This window comes from Musa acuminata, chromosome BXJ1-7, assembly GCF_036884655.1.
Source record: "Musa acuminata AAA Group cultivar baxijiao chromosome BXJ1-7, Cavendish_Baxijiao_AAA, whole genome shotgun sequence".
Lineage (NCBI taxonomy): Eukaryota > Viridiplantae > Streptophyta > Magnoliopsida > Zingiberales > Musaceae > Musa > Musa acuminata.
Window position 1 is genome coordinate 11,586,635 of NC_088333.1, and position 18,626 is coordinate 11,605,260.

An 18,626-nucleotide genomic window follows, 5' to 3' on the forward strand; every position below is an offset into this window, starting at 1 on the left:
AGATCTATACATAATAGATGATGGATACTGCAGTTTTGACAACCTCACGTAGAGGCCGACCTATTATTATGATTTTTGAACCATAATAATCGATGAATTTTTCTTATGGAGAATCACCACAGTAGTACATTATTTTACCCTCCTAAGATATCCACACTAATAAATTATTTTTTTATGATTGTCAACCCAGTAATTGATAATTTTACCATGTGAAAATTAGCCATAACAATAAAATAAATAGCTATACTCATATAACTTTAAACTGTTAGTTTCTATATGAGCATATGAATGTTAATCATCAACAAACTAATATGATACCTTAATATATAATTATGATAACTTCAATATTCACATTTGCAATGTTGGTGGAGTCATAAAAGCCTACAAATTCATGCTAACTTTGTTGGCATCATTCTGTGACTTTCATCACACTCAAAATCTCATTGTGAGACATGTACTAACCATATTACCAAACAAAAAGAAAACTGCATTGGTCAATCTTGATGGAGCTCCAATTAAATCTCTTAGATTGGATATATGTCGTGGTTCTGAAGCCAACGAGATCAGTGAGAGGCTACAGGTACCATTAGATGCACAAACAATTAGACAACGCAAGTTTGTCTGCCAACTAGCGATCTTGGGGAGAGGGAGGAGAGGACATAAGAGCGTGCAGGCAGCGATAAGTCGGATCTAGTCGGCGACGATGCAGCGGTAGCGACAGAACAACGGTGACGACAGACGTGAAACATCGAGGGCTGACTTGATAGATCCGGAAGGCGATGGTGGAATACTAACTTTAGAGATTTCACCGATGAGAACAAGTATCACTGGTGGCAGCGACGAGGACGACAGTAGTGGGCTAAATAGCAGTGTCGACCGCAACGGGCAGTAGCGACGGTGGCAGCAGGATTTGTGAGTCTCACAGTAGCGATGACAAGAAGACTTTTAAGGCATGTTTGGATTATATGGCCGAAAACACACACATTATCCTCTGGTCATTTAAATCATACTCTTTGGTTCATCTATTGTTGTGGTTTTTGAAAACTTCAATATAAAATATTAGTTAATAAAATGCATATCAAAACATTACTGTTAGATATTTATAACTGTGGTCATAGAAAATCACAATCCCTAAAGAACACTTTTGGTGCAGTGTATTCATTTTAAAAATCTCAATAAAAATAGGTGTTATTCTATTTTTTATTAGATAAATATTATAGAGATGTTCTTGTTTTCTAGATTTATTAATATAGTAATTCAAACGTGTCCGTTTAAATGCATCAATTTGAATCTGAACGAATGATAGAAAATTCCTTTCTCATATATATTTGGCAGTACATCGACCGTCACAATGAACGAGACCACTCATCAAGCACGTGACATGTTACGTCACTCACGATCGCTTTCACGATTAACTGCGTCAGCCCGGTGGCCCCCTTTAGTTGTCGAGAGGAATCTTCGGGACCGACACTTGTCACGGGCACGTTGCACACCCGCGCGCCTTTCCACGGCTTATGCGGTCACTCATGACCCGCGGACTGGTTAACGGTTCGGTATGCGAGCGGTGACGTCGACCGTGAATTTTCAGGGTCTTCCTAAGCCGACTCGCGGAGCCCGATCTGGTCGCCTCTATAAAACCCTAAACTTAATCGTTACTCCGTCTCCTCCGACGGGAATAGAGCGGAGCGGGGATTTGTGCATCGTTCTCAGCGTGCGTCGGCGGAGAGCATGGGAAAAGCTTCCAAGGACAAAAGGGTACGATCTAACCCCACCGGTGGTTTCTTTGCTCGCTCTGGTTTGTCCTTTGCGCCGTCCCGTTGATGGTTCCGCGTTCGCGTGCGCGATGAGTTGCAGGATATCTACTACCGTAAGGCAAAGGAGGAGGGATGGCGCGCGCGGAGTGCTTTCAAGCTCCTTCAGATCGACGAGGAGTTCAACATCTTTGAAGGTGGGTGGAGCTTTTATTTTCTTGCCCTAATTTTGTTCCTAACACATACGGAACATCGGGATCAAACGGCAACCGTGTCGTTTGGTTTGCTCAAGGTATTGGGATTCTGGTTCTTGATTGAAACCTTATGGAAAGCAATCTAATGCAGTTATCAGCAAAAAAAATCTGCATGTAACCAGATCGTGGGGCCGAAGAGTATAGCGCACATTGTTTGAATATTATCATGGAATGATACACTTTGGCATAAGCTACAAACCATAATGGAATGTGATAACAATAACATGTTTGATGTTTAATAGAAGCACTGATTGTCCGTTTCTGTTTTCCCTCTTTTTTTGGGGGGGCATTGTATTGAGTTTGCAATTGTTCTTGTTTGGTGCAACTTAGCCAAGGGGAAGATAAAATTTCATAGTGAAATTGTTCACTTTGAGGAGAAGATTTTTTTTTCTTGTCTTGCTACCTTTACAATAAGTACCGCAGGGAACTTTTAATGTTAATTCCAGTGTTTTAGGAAGCAACTGTAGCATGTAGATGGTCAAGGTACTCCATAACGTATATGATGGACTTAATAATACATGTGTTGCATATTAAAACACTAAAATAATCTAGCACTAATAAAGAAATGCAAGATCAATATTATATAACGAACAAGAAACTTTGATCCAATCAATCGATACTTGTTAAGTCAGATTTTGGTTGTTCGATGTGGAAACTGGCTCAGATCCAACCAAGTCCCTTTCTTCGAGTTAGTTCCATGGTGAGCTTCACCGAACTGAGTTGAATCCCTGTAAAACTACATCGAGTACGTCTCTGATAATGCTCATTCGATGCTTAAGTTAGTAACCAAATCAAACGATTCAGACAATTCAGAGGTAAAAAGTTGTGTGTGTGGAATGTACCTGAGGAGCCCTTTTATAGTGGTCTTTAGGAACCTTTACCTCTGTGGTGTGCGCTAATTATGAAGAACATGGTGCGTCAATCCCAGGCGAAAATATTGTCCTTCTGCGTCAAACCTGAGATGGGGTAACATTCGGCCATGTGGTATTGATCGGACGGCGATGTGTCAATAGCTGGTTGTCTGGACCTGGTCATTAGGCTCCGAGGTGTTGGCAACATCATTTTGTCCCCAACAATACTAAATACTACTTGTACTGATGTGATGGTGAATAAGTCACATGGAAGGTTTGATAGGAGATTGCACATTCAGGTGAACTAGCTGTTGAACATGGAACAAATAAAGTAGGCTTCTGCTGAAGGATCAATCAAGCATAGTTTTTTCTTGTAAGAGAGAAGACAAGCAAAAAGTGTTGCCGTGATGAGAAAAATATCATTGGGAAGAGCAAAACCAAATATTTTCTGCTGTGGGAATATGTTTTGCAGTTATACCAGGAAAGTAGCAGAGAAATAAAAGATAGAGAACAGAGGAACAGAAATGTGGGCATTTGTTCTGATATCCTAAAATTGCAGTAGCTTAAATCCATTTCCTTAGAAAAGTTGCCTTTAGACCAGTTAGTTGTATTAGGCAGAGTGGTCACATTCATATCTTTGGAGGTTCATCTTTTTGACAACACCTAGGCAGGTGGAAAGTTGGTAGCATCTAGCTGACCTATGTAATCTGGTCAATTAGTAAAAAAAGAAAGTTGATAGGTTTTTTACCTATGGATTGGCCAGATATATGTGTTTCATTCTAAGACAGTCACTGTGAATAACCCTTATAAGATTTCATTCCGATTTGGCAGGAGTAAAACGCGTAGTTGATCTGTGTGCAGCTCCTGGCAGCTGGAGTCAGGTATGTTTTAAGACTGATTGTAACCATGCTATTGGTTTGATTTCTATATATAACTCTTGAATATTTATCATTATATTAGGTGTTAGTGGTCATAGTAACTCTCCTCTATCGTTATTGATTGCTCCTTGATGACTTTTTGTTTTAAGCAAAACATGTCAACTGGGTCTAGTTCCATTATTGTTTTTTATCTAATAATTTTAATGTTGGTGCATTGTAAAACATACATTACAAGGTTTATCCACTATTACGAGTTCCTTCTGAGCTATCATTTTTTCTATTGAACTGCTTACTAGCATTTCACATGGACTGCTTTATTTCTGGCTTCTCCTGCGTAAAAATCCACTCCTCTTGTTTGATGTAATGTTTGTTCTTAAGAATCTTACATGCATGCCTTTATTGTTCAATTTTGTGCATTTAATTCATATGTCGGAAGGTTCTTGCAATGTCGACCCATGCAGAATAAAATCCAACTTGGGTCTTTCTTTGCGTATGAAGCTGGGCCTAAATAACCTATGCTGTGTTTGGTCAGTTTTTTTTTTATGTTTGTTTGAGATGCCGAGAGATGCAGAAGCCGACGTTAATGTATTCTCCGGTTACTCCAGCCTGTTTTTGTAATCTTTTTGATTTAGAAGTAGGAATGATATTGGGTATATATTTGTAAATGCATCTCCTTGATGGTTTTCCTTGGTCATCTGAACTGATTGAGCTAGGCCGTTGGATAATCCTGTTGGAATTATTTGAATTAAAATGTTTTGTGAGATCCCCTTCCATCCATCATATTTGGATATTCTGCATCAGGTTTTGATAGAAAGAAATACTGAATGGTTGTTTAAAGTTCTTTTGCATGTAACTCACCCCATCAGCGCTTAGTCTACATATGCAAGGAAAAACTTCTACTAGGTTTTCCAATCAGTGATTTAAAAAGCGCTAGGCACCAAGGTCCAAAAACACTCAAGGCGCTCGGCGCTCACTCGAGCGAAGCGAGGCACTAAAATATAAAAAATATAATATAATTAATAAATATAATTATGTAAATAAAAATACTATTAAATTAATAAAATCTAAGGTACAAAATCACAATGTCACAGTAACAAAAAGTCTTAAAATTCAAAACAATAAAATTTTACATCAAAATCATCCAGTATATAGTTACTAGTATACACCTAGCAGTATACTGCTAATATATTGTTAACAGTATACTATCGAAATGAGAAGAGTGTGAGTAAGAGGAAGACTTAGGCTGCTGACTGAGAGCAACGACAGCGGCGAGCAACGATGGTGGCAGCGGCGAGCAACGATGGTGGCAGCGACAAGCAATGACAGTGGTAGCGACAGCGGAGAAGAAATCTCGGTGGCAGAATCGTGAGCAGGGTTAGGGTTGGGGAAGTCGTGAGAGGGATGCTGGGAGGTTGATATTGGTGTTTTAGTTGATTCGATTGAACCAACTAAAGCACCGGAGATCCAACTAGACCTGAAACGCTAGTTTGGTTGTTTGGTTTAACCCGGGTGCTCGCCCGAAGCGCCTAGCGCCTGGGCTCGGGCGAGCGCCCAGGTGGCGCCTCTTTGAAGCGCTTGGAAATGAAGTGAGGTGCTCGGGCCTCACCTCGTCTCGCCCGAGCACCTAGGTGAGCGCTTGAGTGCCTATTGAAATCGCTGTTTCCAATTACCAACATCAACCATACTCTCTAATGTAAAATGAATAAACCATATTATTTGGTCTTGAAAGTACTTCACTGCATTATAATAATCATAATGATGTTTGAAATCTCTTCTATCATGGCTAACTGTTCCACCTATAGCGTTCTGTGTGTGCTTAATAGGTGTCTGTTTAACCGATACATGGTACACATCATCATATATTCAATGTTAAGTTTTTGCATAGCATGAGTAACAATTTTCAATGGAAAAATCATTAGCTGATATGATTTCCTTGTTTCTTGGAAAGTTTCCTATGTGATTGGTCATTGTCAACTTCAGTCATTTACATCTGCAGGTCTTGAGTCGAAGATTGTATCTTCCAGCAAAATCGTCACCAGATTGCAGGTAAGAGGCTGCCTTGTTTTGCATCACTGAATTTCTTTTTATAATTAATTGTTATGTATTTATAAATATATTAATTATTAAGGTTTGTGAATCTATGGATTGTAAGTAAACAAAGGTTTATGAACCTATGCAAAAGTTACTGGCTCCACACTTTTAGGAGCCTTTGGTACTGTGCTGGTCTTTTCTATATTTGAGAATTCATGTATTAAGGTGTAATACATATTGAAAGATTCAGACAATGAGGGATGGTTTTGATTGAAGGGATTTCTATTTGAAAAAAATGAAGAATATGCAAAAGTAGTTTATAAAAAAAAGGATCAATCAAATCTTGTACAGACCACAGATACTTTAAATCATTCCTTGAAATTTTGGTATACTTGGCATGGCTTCTCAATTCATTGACTGTTTTTTTTTGTAGGGACAGTGATCTTCCACTTATTGTTGCAATTGATTTACAGCCTATGGCTCCTATAGATGGTGTTATTCAAGTTCAGGGTGATATCACTAATGCTCGAACTGCTGAAGTGGTAAAATTCTATTTGACACTTGTTTTCAAGGTTTCAAATACCATTCAAATTGGTATCTGTCAACTTGTATTAACATATAGTTGACAATGATTGGGTGTTTAATTTTATTTATTTATTTATTTTTGGTGATATTGGGAAATACATGGTGGAATATTGGTACCATACTGGTCTGACCAATTGCCAAAACCAGTATTGGACTCAAATTCAAATCATTGCCACTTACATATATTTTAATAATTAGACAAATATCTTATGCTTCTCCCATAACAATGTCATGAATCTTAAGTCATGCAACTAAGCTTGGATAGTGAGCTATTCTGTGGCAAGGTTTTCTTGAGCAACAGAGTAAACGAGTTTGTCAAAATTTGTTTTTCATGTCATTTAGTCTTAAAAATGTTAGGAAACTTCAAGTTGCTGTTTTCCTTATTGTTTTCTCTAGTTCGAGGCTGTGTGATCACATTACTTAAGTTTACATTTCTGACAATTCATTTTTCGGAAGTCTTGTTTTGATTATTTCCCATGTTTATTCATTTCTGACCTTAATTTTTATTTGTAGGTTTAGCTTTATTATATTTTTCTTGATTATTTTTTAATATTTAGCCACATTTTTTATATGGTTTTCCTGAAATGCTCTTATATTTAATATCCTCTTTTGGGAAATTACCATTAGGAAGTGCCTGTATTTATGCTTCAGTACTATGAATTATTATTCATTTTTATAAAAAGAGATCACTTACCAGGTAATCAGACATTTTGATGGTTGCAAGGCAGACTTGGTTGTCTGTGATGGTGCTCCGGATGGTAAGACAGTAAATATAGTACAGTTAATGCATTCCTACTTTTTGTTGCATTTCAGTTATTAGTGTCTTTAATATGTTCATATCTCTTAATTATTTCAGTTACTGGTCTTCATGATATGGATGAATTTGTTCAGTCTCAACTTATATTGGCAGTAAGTGCAAACTTATTTATTGTGTCTTATTTTTATGTCATACTTTTCTAATCTTTATTCAGACAAAGAAAGTAATATGAAATTGATTGAACACCAAAATAAGGTTTCTGTTTCAAACGTGTGAGTTCCCTCAGACTGAGGATTGCCTGTTTCCTGCAATAAGAACTATTGATGTTGGAGATAACTAGGTTGATAAGTAAAATTTCTGAAAACCATCTCGAAGTTGTAGGATCATTTTGCAGCAAAAGTTGTTGGTTAGATGAGAAGCAGATCAAGACAGAATAGCTGTTACCACTGGATGGCATGAAGTATTGCTCTTAAATATAGTATTTACTACCATCACTTACTAGCTAATACTTGCTCTTCCACTATCTTAGGCATAAAGTCTTTACTAGGATCCTTACCTTTTGTTAACCATGTTATGCCATGTTAATGATCCCATGGTTGGTTTTGTGATGGAGTATTGATCTACACTTCATACATGGACTGAGAAGTTATTTTTAATTTTTCATTTATAAAATATTTCTGCCATGATTTTGTTTTGGGATTCTAGTACAATAGTGTATCTGATAAAAAACTCATGCTGATTTTCAAATTTGGTGCTTTTCATGTTAGTTGGAGCAAGGTTCGCAATATCGTATCGTACCGGAGTTTCGATCTAGACTCGGTACCGGTATGGTACGGTATACCGCTCGGTACACCCAGGTGTACCGAGCGGTATATTCAGGCGTGCAGAGTACTGTAGCAGTACTACAGTACTACAGTACTACTACAGTACTACTACAGTGTCGGAACGGTAACATATGGTCCGCATACCGAAAATCTATCGGACCGGTACGTACCGCCCGTACCAGGTGGTACGGACCGGTACTGCAAACCATGAGCTGGAGTGAAGCAAGCAGCTTCTCTAATAGTTAGGAAATTTATTTGTGGCTTCTGTTTGATTGGGATACCTATTTTCTTTCACACATGTTTCATTTTGTTTTTTTTGTTGGGCAAAATGGAAACTGGAAAAAACATCTAAAAGATGCAAACAGATGAAGTAGGCTTGTTTTTCATAAAGATACATAGACCAAGCCCAAGCTGATCTATGGTTTGAACATTTTTTTGTTGGATTTCATTCTTTATTATGGATCTTGGTCATGCTTGAGTTGAATCTGGAGTGTTAGATTTAACACTATTGAGAAAAATAGACTTGTAAGATGGTTTGTATTGTGGTTTAACTTGCAAAATTAGGGAAAAGCTTTAGCTCGACTAAAATAAAATGGATGTGTTAGTCTTCACCCGTTCTTGTATATGGAAGTCTTAGTTCTGTTTTATACACCAAATCAATTTAGGTTGACCCTGTATATCTCTTGTCAGTTTGTTTCACTGCTACATCATAAAAAGTTACTTTCATTGCATGATTAGAACAGGAAACTTTGAGCCATGATTTTCTAGGAAACTACAAGCAGAAGTGTTTCATGTGATCCCCCTCTATTATAGGAAGAATTATACTGAACTTGCTCTTGGTACTACCACTCTACTTAATAGCAGTATCAAAACCAGGATAGGACAGTGAATACTCTAGAAGTAATAATGTCTACTTGGCATTTCATTGTTTCTTAACATAACAACTTTGGATCCCTCTTGTCTATATCTGCAATTAAATTATTTTGTCTTAAAATTATGGATAAAATACTATAAACATGGAGGGCTTAACTTCCAACTTCTGTATTTCCAGAGTGCTTTCTAGTTGACTCTTAGATTCAGTCTTGTTCACTTTGTATAGGATTAGTTGTAGAATGTTGCATGAAATTTATTGTGAAGTTGTTGAAGGTTTTACACTTTGTTGTATCATTTTGAAAAGGCTAATCCATTATTGGTTGTCTTATGTATAGGCACTAACAATCGTTACTCATGTACTTCGAGTTGGTGGAAAATTCATTGCAAAGATATTTCGGGGTAAAGATACAAGTCTTCTCTATTGCCAAGTAAGATGCTTCTTATACTTGCTCCTTCCCAATTGCTCTTTCTAAACATCTCAATTTGAAAAAGGAAACAAAAAAATATGCTTTCTTTAGATGTGAGACTTTAAATAATAAAAAGTTAAACAGGTATTGTGTTGTTGGATGCCTGGTAAAATCCCTTTATCTTTTTGATACCTGCCTTATGTTAAATTCTACAACATAGTACATGATTTTGACAATTTGCCTGCCTCATTTCATAGTGAACTTCAATGAGGATCTTTTGCCGTAGAGAGCAATTGACCACTGCAAGAAATAAAAGCCACGAAAAAGGCAGACATCAAATTAGCGTATTGTTATACCATCTATTCAAGTCCACAATATTAACTTTTAGGAAAACTGAAGATTGACAGTGAGGCTACAACTGAGGGAGATTAATTTTCAGAAAAAAGATCTTCAGTGCAACTTTATGTGACAAAGTCATTTATGGAGCTCATCAATGGTTACAAGTATTGTTTCTATCTTGGTTTTTGACTAAACACTCTAACTGATTGATGGACTCTTAGGAATTGTGCTTAATGTTGACGAGTTATGGAGTATAAAACTTCTTATTGCTAAGATCAGTTGATATAAAAAGAGGTCATTCTTTTAAAGATGATAGTATTAATCTTTAGTTTATTACTTCATTTCTTGTTCATCAGATTAAGCTCTTAATTTTGACCTGACAAAGACTATTAAGTCCCCACAAACTTATTGTGCTTTCTTATGTATCTTTGGATTTGAGACAGATCATTTGCCCTAGAGATAATAATTAACTGGTTTAGACTCTTTACAAGGTATCTGGCTAAGTACACCTAGAGGAAGCCTATATCTGGTTGAGCTTAATTGCAAACTTGATAGTGAAAGTTGAAATAGATTTTGTGGTAGCTTAGTGTGTTAGATCATGTTATGCAGCACACATGGCGATCAGGTTTGGCTTGGGTTTACCTGCAAGCCCCCAAACCAATCCAAACATACTGGAGTTGCTGCTTTGTCATAGGATTTTGAAACTGTGTGTACATTAGGTATTCAAAACTTCCAAGAGATAGAGGAAACACTGTAATTAGCAGAGGTACACATGCAATTATCTACTTACAATTCATTTTGAGGATGAAACTCCTTGCATGATCAGCTATTTGTGATACACTGCAAGGAGAACACTAAGGATATAGGAAGCTATTGTGGAATAAAGGAAAAAGCAAGGAAGAAGATATATGGGGTTCTCTAGTTGCACCAATGGAACAATTTCAAAAAATTCTGTTGGATTCATAAGGATTCAGGGAAAAGTTTTGTTGTAAACGCATAAAGAAGTTACGCTCAATAAAAACAACCTTATTATTTCCTATTGTTTCTTCTCTCTTAAATATTGCTTGTTTTTCACATACTGTTTACAGCATTATTAACTGAATGTTTTTTTCTCTTATGCAGCTGAAATTATTTTTTTCTCATGTTACCTTTGCAAAGCCAAAAAGTAGCCGTAACTCAAGTATAGGTAAGGCAACATGTCCTTGTGGAAATGCCTTTTACATCACCGTGTGACTAAGTTGATATTCGGGCTGATTTTAGATGTTATCCCTGTAAGTTTGTATGGACTGTTAGCATGTAGCCAACTAGCTCGACTTATTACTGGTCATTCACCTTCACTGTTACTGGGTTACATGTGTGGGGCTTCCATAAATACATTTGCAATCAAAGATTGAAGTATTGCATATCGTGCTGACATTAGTCACATGGTGCAACCATAGTACTGTGCCATCTTCAAAGGTCCTTTGGATAATACAATTGATAAATGCGGATCATGTTTGTTGCACAACATGTGCTGATTAAGATCGACGACGAGTATACTTACCTGGCATACACCTGTGTACCATGCTCGTTGGTATTTTATGGGAGATTCTTACATACACTCTGCATACTGGTCCTTCAGTATGTGGCTGCTATATGGATGCTTAAATTTTAAAGGATTGAGATGCACAGGTCTATCTGATATTATGCTGTGATTGCACATGGGGATATGCATGAATTTACATGATTCATTTTACTTGGATGTTATGAAAACCTTCTTTATGTCCAATGCATTTGACCTCTTGTTCTGCTTATGCTGATTTCTGGAGCATTTGTGCTTTGCGACCATCTCCACTGAGGTGTATAGCAAACTCATTTATATAATACCGGTCAGGAATATACAATGACCTTGTACTATAATTATGAACTTGATTAGGGAACTTATATTTTCAATTTTCTTTTGTCAGGGAATGGTTATTTTGTAAATCCAGGGCATATGTGTCTAGAAAAGATATTTATACAATTATTACTTAAATTTGGTGATGAAACTTCAATATGGTCCCAGCTTGCATATCTTCTCGTGTGATATGGTGTATACCTTATTTTATGTAGATACCATATAACCATTTAGGGGTGTGAAAATACAGGCCTACCAAACTAAGAAAGTTGGCATTGTTTCTATACAAGCAATACTTGGGTCAGGGAGGTGTCCCAGCATAAACATGTATGTGAGGTGATCAGAGGAAGACAAGGGTGGGACAACCAGTGGGGTCCTTGGGAATCATGCCACTTCTCCAATTCTATATGACAGTATCTTAAAAAATATTCTATTATGAAAACTGAAACAAAACCAAACCAAACCTTTTGCTTGTTTAATATGCATGTTATGATAGTTCTAGGCTGCCAAGTTTCTTATATATATATATTTATATATATCTTTATTGCAGAGGCATTTGCAGTTTGTGAGAACTATTCACCTCCTGAAGGATTCAGTGAGAAAGATTTGTATCATCTTTTGGAAAAAATTGGCAGTCCTTCTGGTGTTGAAGATTTAGGTCAGCTACTCACTGAACTTATACAGTGCATGATTTATTTTGTTTCATTTATGGTGGTTGCATATTCATTTTTTCCCCAATTAACTTGAAAAAATCTTGACTGTATAAGTAAAAAAGATGGATATGAAATAAATCCTTTTTTTCTTGACTGTACAAGCCACTGGAGATCTGATATCAGCAAGGTATTTAAAGATTAAAAGGATGGAAGAACACCCTTTGACTGTATTGATATGCTTCTCACGACACATTTCTTCTTTTGTTTACTTGCATGTCCACACCATGATTGATTGTTGACCTAATTAGGAATAGGCTTTATTAGTTAATCATGAGATTTCATTGGATGTCAACTAATGCAGTAAATTCTGTTGATTTATAAGCTATATCGACCAAGAAGTACCTCTTCAATGGAAATATAACAGAGGATATGTTGGCACAATGGCCAGAAGAGAGAAACTGACCTTTGCTGGTATAAATAATAACAGATCAAAATTTTGATGTGCTCTCAACCAAGAGGTACTTCTTTTGTTTACTTGAATGTCCACAAGTGTCTTCTATGGCATGCCAATTGTCAAGTATCACAAAAATGTACAGAGGCAACGCTTTCATTATGATACAAATTGATGATTTAAGCGCAATAAAGTGTTAGGAATATTCCTAACTTGGTCAACAATCATATGTGTTTAGACAATTTCTATGCTTTCACACTTTTGTTACATCACTGGAGGTAAAACTTTATGCCTGCCCTTGTCATTTGTTGCATGATATTCCATTGAGTAGATTATTTATGAGTTGTCATTCTCTGTATGTGCTTATTTTTATTGTCTTGAACTTCTATATGTAGTCATGTTACAATAAAGGAAATATGATAAATGAATTTTCCATTGTTAAGTTTGAAAATCTTGTTTTAGCGGGTTGGTAAAACATCCTTGTCAAGATGTTGTTCCTGTGAGGTTTCATGCGTCTTCAACTAAAAAGGTTTTTCTTGGATAACATCATGTTTCTATTACAGACTGCCGAAGTGGGTGGTTGGAGGGGCCAAACAAGGTTTATATTCCATTTTTGGCGTGTGGTGACCTCAATGGGTATGATTCTGATCGATCATACCCGCTTCCACATTCTTCAGAGGGTGGGTGTTACAAGAGTTTGGATCCCGTACAGCCTCCCATTGCTCCTCCGTATAAAACTGCACTAGAACTCAAGAAAGCTGCCAATCATGGGATTCTAGAAATTGACAAGCTCTCTCTCAACTCCGATGAGTAAACTCTAGCTTTAATTTAGTAATTGAGATAGAGGTTCAGAGGCTGTAAGAGCGTGTTCCGGTGGCGTTTCTTTTTTTTTTCTTTTTTTTTGTCAGGCATCTGATACATTTTGTTGTAAGCTAACAATTTTAAGCAGTCTAAGTATCTGATTCCGATGGAATTGAAAGAGTTGATTTTAGGATTCCCTCTGGCCTGTTATTTTTTTAGTTTTCAAGGCATGTTTTCCTTTTTCATAATTAAAAGATCAACAGGGAAAAAGAGTTCCTTTCAGCATTTTCTCAATAACTTTAGTTCCTGGTTTTGTCTTTGGCAGATCTCGAACTGGAAACACGGAATTCAACACCAGATGGGGGAAGCCTGACAGTCGAAAAAAAGTCAACACAGCAGAACCGTTTCTAGAGGAGAGAGCTGGAAGTGTGCTGGTGTGGTACAAAGCTAATAGAAAAATTGATGGTCGAGCTGCTATCCATAAAGTTTGCTTGCAGGATGAGTCTAGCACGACCTCCTCGACGAGGAGTTGAGGAACTTGATGCAGTCTTCTAGGGCCTCCGACAGGTGAGAATCTCCAGAAGGAGCAAACCTCTGTGGAGTCATGTCGGCGTAAACATTGGACGGTGGCTGTCTTCTGCTTCTGGAGATGAGGTGCAGGGCCGTTGACGTCCTGGTATCGAGAAGGCGGAAGAATCTTACCGCCGAGACACGTGCGCTCCGGAGCAGCCGAAAGGGAAAGCCTGTGAGGCCGTGCTTCTCCTTCGAATCCCTGGAATGTATGCTGGATGTGAGAGAGATGGTAGGCTTCTCATTGACATTGTCGAGGCGGAAGGCCATGCGCCTATCGCACTACAGCATCCGACTGCCAGAGCTACAGAGATGGTTCTGCCACAGAAGGGCAGCGAGACATTTATGGCGAGGCATCTGCAACATGCCAAGCAAAGAAATAAAGGTGGGGAAAGGCGAAGAGGGGTAGAGACTACAGAGGAGGAGGTGAGGTGGGCTGGACTGTTGTTTCAAGTGAGTGTGCAGTGGATGATGCCTGATAGAAAAGAGTAAAAGTGCGAATCGTTGTGGAACGCTAACTGCGGCGGTATATGCTTGGGGTATGGTGGTAGAAGAATCTTATCATCCTTGAAGCAAGTGAAAGCCCGGCCATGAATGTGAGAAAGAAAAGGGTCGTGATGCTACATGACAGTTTGAATACCTCGTCCCCAATTCCTTCATTTCTTTTGAGGTACGTTTGCTTGGACCTCCTCAGTCTCTCTCTCTCTCTCTCTCTCTCTGTTATGGTGAGTGCACCGAGTTCAGAGCTCGCGTGCTCTTTCCATGGAGCTCTTTGGGTCCATGGACGACCATTTTGCCCGGGTCCTTTTGCCTCACAATACATATTCTTAGGGCCTCTGACAGAACCTTTATGTTAATATGTTAAGAGCATAATGTTTCACTCACTGGTTCGAGCATATTACTTCGTGTATGTAACCGGAGTAGGGGTCTGCCTTGCATGAGAAAACTATGTAAGCCGATCCAACATCCGCCTTCATCTTCAGGAAGGCTACCCTTCGAACCAGCAGTGTTGCTTGCCTCCATTTGGTCGAATACCTCTTTCTCAGCAAGCTTCACATATTATGTCCTCGAATGCTAAGCCAACCGGACTTGTTTTTGTTCCCGGAAAGCGCTCTGGTAGCGTACAACCTCCGACATAATCATTTAAATATCTTCATTGAAGATTTCGGAGTACACTGGCTAGACTGTGTGAATTAATTGTAGTCAATAATGTGAAGACAGGTAGATAAGGAATGATGTGATTGCTCTTAATCTGACTGGTGGCTTTGCGTTCAATAAAAAAAAAAAAGGGAGGTGGGGTGGGGAGCAGAAAAGAACCACAAAACAGTGGTTGTCGTTATTCTTGAACAACTTATACTTGGTGGCATTGCCCTCGAGTGCATTGTGTTCTATTAGATTTATTCCCTGTTGATAGTCTATATCATTCATGTACAACCAACCATCTCCGGATTATTTTCAGAGAATGCAATATCTGATGATTTTGATATCATATTTGCTGGATTATATTGTCTCGGACAAATTTGCTCATTGCTCAATCAACACTGTTACTCATGTAGCGTCCAATAATCTCCACTTTCCATAGTTTTTTGCAGTAGCTAGACTTGTTTATGCGCACGCTAATCGCACAGAATGGGGCACATTTGCTTTTTTCTTCCTTTGCAATATGCTTTGCTTGTTTTGTGTTAGGATTCCAATTTCTATTCGCACTCTTAGTGAAGCTTTCTGGGGTTGCATCCTAAATTGCCGAGTTGTATGGAAGAACATGTTGTCCACCTGACCAACCCCAGCGGTTCCCGTGGCTGGCGACCAATACAAAATTCCCCTCCACCGCAACAGGTGAGCCAGTCGAAGCTGAAAACGACTGGCCTTCCTTCCCAAATAGAAAAATAAGGGCCACTCACTCTTGTGTCTATTCTTTCAGTTTGAGAACAGTACATTTACAACGGATTAAATTAGTGGAATAGACACATGCTGTCCCAACAGATTAAATGGGTGGAATGCAGGCATGCTATGCTGTCCCGAGTTGATAAAACTGTACTAATCATGGACATATCCACCCCCATGAGTATTTGCCGGTGCAATTTATCACTCATAATATTTAACTTAGATGGCAGAGAATATTCCTGGGCCGACGTGACACACACCCTGACATCTGTATGATTTAGAAGAAAATCGATTCCATCGCAGCTCATAGACTCAAGCACACCCAAGCTTAGTATTATGAAGTCAATGGCCGACTATATCGAAGGTCCTTCGACTAGCCCCTCTAGCCGATGTGTATGAAGGGACCTACGAAGAACACATCGAAGACCACACTATGAGCCTTCAAAGTCTTCCAACAAGTTTACAACTAGCCAACCATATGCATGGATGTGATCGTCTATATGTAGAGGTTGTAACGATGCCAAAAGTACGCTTGGGTGCAACACCAACCTATAGTCTTGCTAAGCCCGATCGAAAATGCCTGGTCATTTGCCTAGTAGGGAATGAACTTATTGGGACCGTTCCCACCTGCGTTGGGGCAGCGAAAGTTTCTTATTGTTGGTATAGACTACTTCACCAAATGGGTATAAATTGAATCCTTAGCGACCATCTCGAAGAAGCAGGAGGAGGGATTTGTTTGGAAAAACATAATTACTAGGTTTGGAATCTCGAGGGCCATTATTACCAATAATGGAACCTAGTTTAATAACTCAAAGTTTAAATGGTTCTGTTAGTCCTACGAGATTCAACTGAGGTTCAGCTCAGTGGCACACCCTAGACCAATGGCTTGGTCGAGGTCACCAACTGAGCTATACTTGAAGGGTTAAAGAAAAGGGTCGTAGGGGCACAAGGCACTTGGGTTTATGAACTTCCGAGCATATTCTAGGCATCTTAGACTACTCCCAAGACTAGTTCGAGTGAGTCTCTTTTCAGCTTGGCATATGGCACATAAGCAGTACTGCCACCTGAGGTGGTCTTTCTGACCCTCCGGGTGGAGAATTTTGATGATGCGACATCGAAAGGACGTCGAGCCAACTTGGACTTGATCAGTGAGGAAAGAGCGGAAGCACTCCTCTGAGCCCTCAAATACAATAAGGCTGTGGCGAGGCTCTACAATTGCAAGGTTCACCCTTGACAGGTCAAGTTCGGCAACCTTGTCCTCCACAAGGTCGAGGTCAATGACTCTACTAGCTCTTGAGGGAAGCTGGTCCCAAACTAGGAGGGGCCCTTTTCGGTAATTGAGGTAGTTCGAGACGAGACTTACCACCTTGAAACCATGGAGGGAAGATCACTATCGAGAACCTGACATATCACTAACTTAAAGAAGTTCTACCCCCGAGAGTCCTGATCGATCACAAAAAAAAGTTATTACAAAAGAAATTAAAGGAGTTAGTACTGCTAGGCAACAAAATGACTGATGCATCACTCGATGGTTGGTGGAGGGTCAAGGTTGTCATCGAAGAGAACTTGGGTCTCCATCGGGACATCCTCGTCGTTTGGGCAGTTGACGAAGGGGTCCTACTCGACCTCCATATTGGGATATGTGTCCTTGAAACAGGCCAGGGCGACCATGTATCTATATTGGTATGAGACCTACCTCGATCTCTCTAGCCCTCTTCAAAACCCAAGCATCTCCTTATATTGGGTGATAGCCTCCTTCGCCCTTCAAGAGTGAGGTGCTGCTCCTTTACCATGGTTGGGCTGTTTTAAGCTCATTTGTAATCCCAAGCAACTCATCCTCCAGGACCTAATTTCTTCCTTGAGTGTTTGTTAGCTACTGCTTGGCTTCATTGAGACTCTAGTCGATGTCCTCGACCTCCTGCTTGGTCAGCTCTAGTTGTTCGACCAAGTCGATAGCCCACGCCTCTACCTTAGCCACAAAAGTTGCTCCTGACCCCACCTTCAGCTCTTTGACCTTGGCTTGGAGATTATCGATGATCTCAAACAATTGGTCGATCATCACTCTGATGTCATAAACTTGACCCACTAAGCTCATAATGTAGTGCTGGTGCTGCACAACACATACAAATCAATGCTAGTTAAACCTTGGAAAAGAACTTGGCAAAACCTAGACATTGCGGAGAAGCTTGCAATTACTCACCTTGACCAAGTCCTAAGCGTAGCTATCAATCAACACTTTTGAGGGCAAGTAGTATATCTGCTTCGCCATAGTGGGGTAGAGAGCCCCTTAGTAGTACTCCATAGTAGCCACCCCCTCGACCCACACCCTCCTCTCGTAGGTGAGATATGCCGAGTGTGGCTCCATTGGGGTGCATGATGTCGACTCTGGAAGGTTAGCCACATGTAGAGCCATAAACAACTCGGTCTTTGTGAGGGTCGTGGCCCTACATAAGTCATGCATCGACCTTGGTTGGGTCGCCTTCTTCCTAGGTCTCCCTGCCTTTGGAGTGGGCAAGGTATGCCCCTTGTCCCCAGCATGGCCCGTGATAAGAGCACCCCCTTGAGCCAACATCTAAGAGACATCGGCTGGTCCCCGAGCATGGCCTTCTCTCGCCTTGGTTCCTTTCGAAGCTCCTTCATACTATGGCACCTTCTGCACTACCATCTTATGCTTCTTCTTCAGTTGTTCCAAGCCATCATGGCCCGACCAAGGTGCTTGGGGAGCCTCTGCAGATGGTTCCCGAGCTAAAGGTTGTAGAGGTCATGGTGTCACAGAACTTAGGTGTCAACCACTCCCTTTATCCTCTCAAGATCCATTTTTGTCAAGACATAAGGTAAAAT

General features: G+C 39.4%; 1 protein-coding gene across 3 annotated transcripts; it reads left to right on the top strand.

Moving 5' to 3' along the window:
* Positions 1–1,587: 1,587 nt before the first annotated feature.
* LOC103991689 (uncharacterized) lies at positions 1,588–15,390 on the top strand. 3 transcript variants are annotated; one of them, XR_010515100.1, is made up of 12 exons: positions 1,588–1,755; positions 1,855–1,948; positions 3,688–3,737; positions 5,731–5,780; positions 6,199–6,307; positions 7,048–7,108; positions 7,207–7,259; positions 9,140–9,232; positions 10,673–10,736; positions 11,977–12,084; positions 12,462–12,597; positions 13,094–13,232. XR_010515100.1 is itself a non-coding variant. In XM_065192028.1 (11 exons), exons 1-11 carry the CDS (start codon positions 1,729–1,731, stop codon positions 13,740–13,742), a joined length of 795 nt encoding a protein of 264 aa, XP_065048100.1. In that variant the 5' UTR covers positions 1,588–1,728; the 3' UTR covers positions 13,743–15,390. The 3 variants fall into 3 exon arrangements, 2 of the variants coding, with proteins under 2 accessions (XP_065048100.1, XP_009409490.1); XM_065192028.1 differs by lacking the exons at positions 12,462–12,597; positions 13,094–13,232 and adding an exon at positions 13,657–15,390; XM_009411215.3 differs by lacking the exon at positions 12,462–12,597 and having other exon boundaries at positions 13,094–13,527.
* Positions 15,391–18,626: the final 3,236 nt, after the last annotated feature.

Bases quoted from the DNA above. Each gene is read 5' to 3' on its own strand.
- LOC103991689 (XM_009411215.3), top strand. From the start codon at position 1,729: ATGGGAAAAGCTTCCAAGGACAAAAGG. The intron at 6,308-7,047 runs GTAAAATTCTAT...ATCACTTACCAG, and splicing joins ATGCTCGAACTGCTGAAGTG to GTAATCAGACATTTTGATGG. The intron at 12,085-13,093 runs GTCAGCTACTCA...TTTCTATTACAG, and splicing joins TTCTGGTGTTGAAGATTTAG to ACTGCCGAAGTGGGTGGTTG.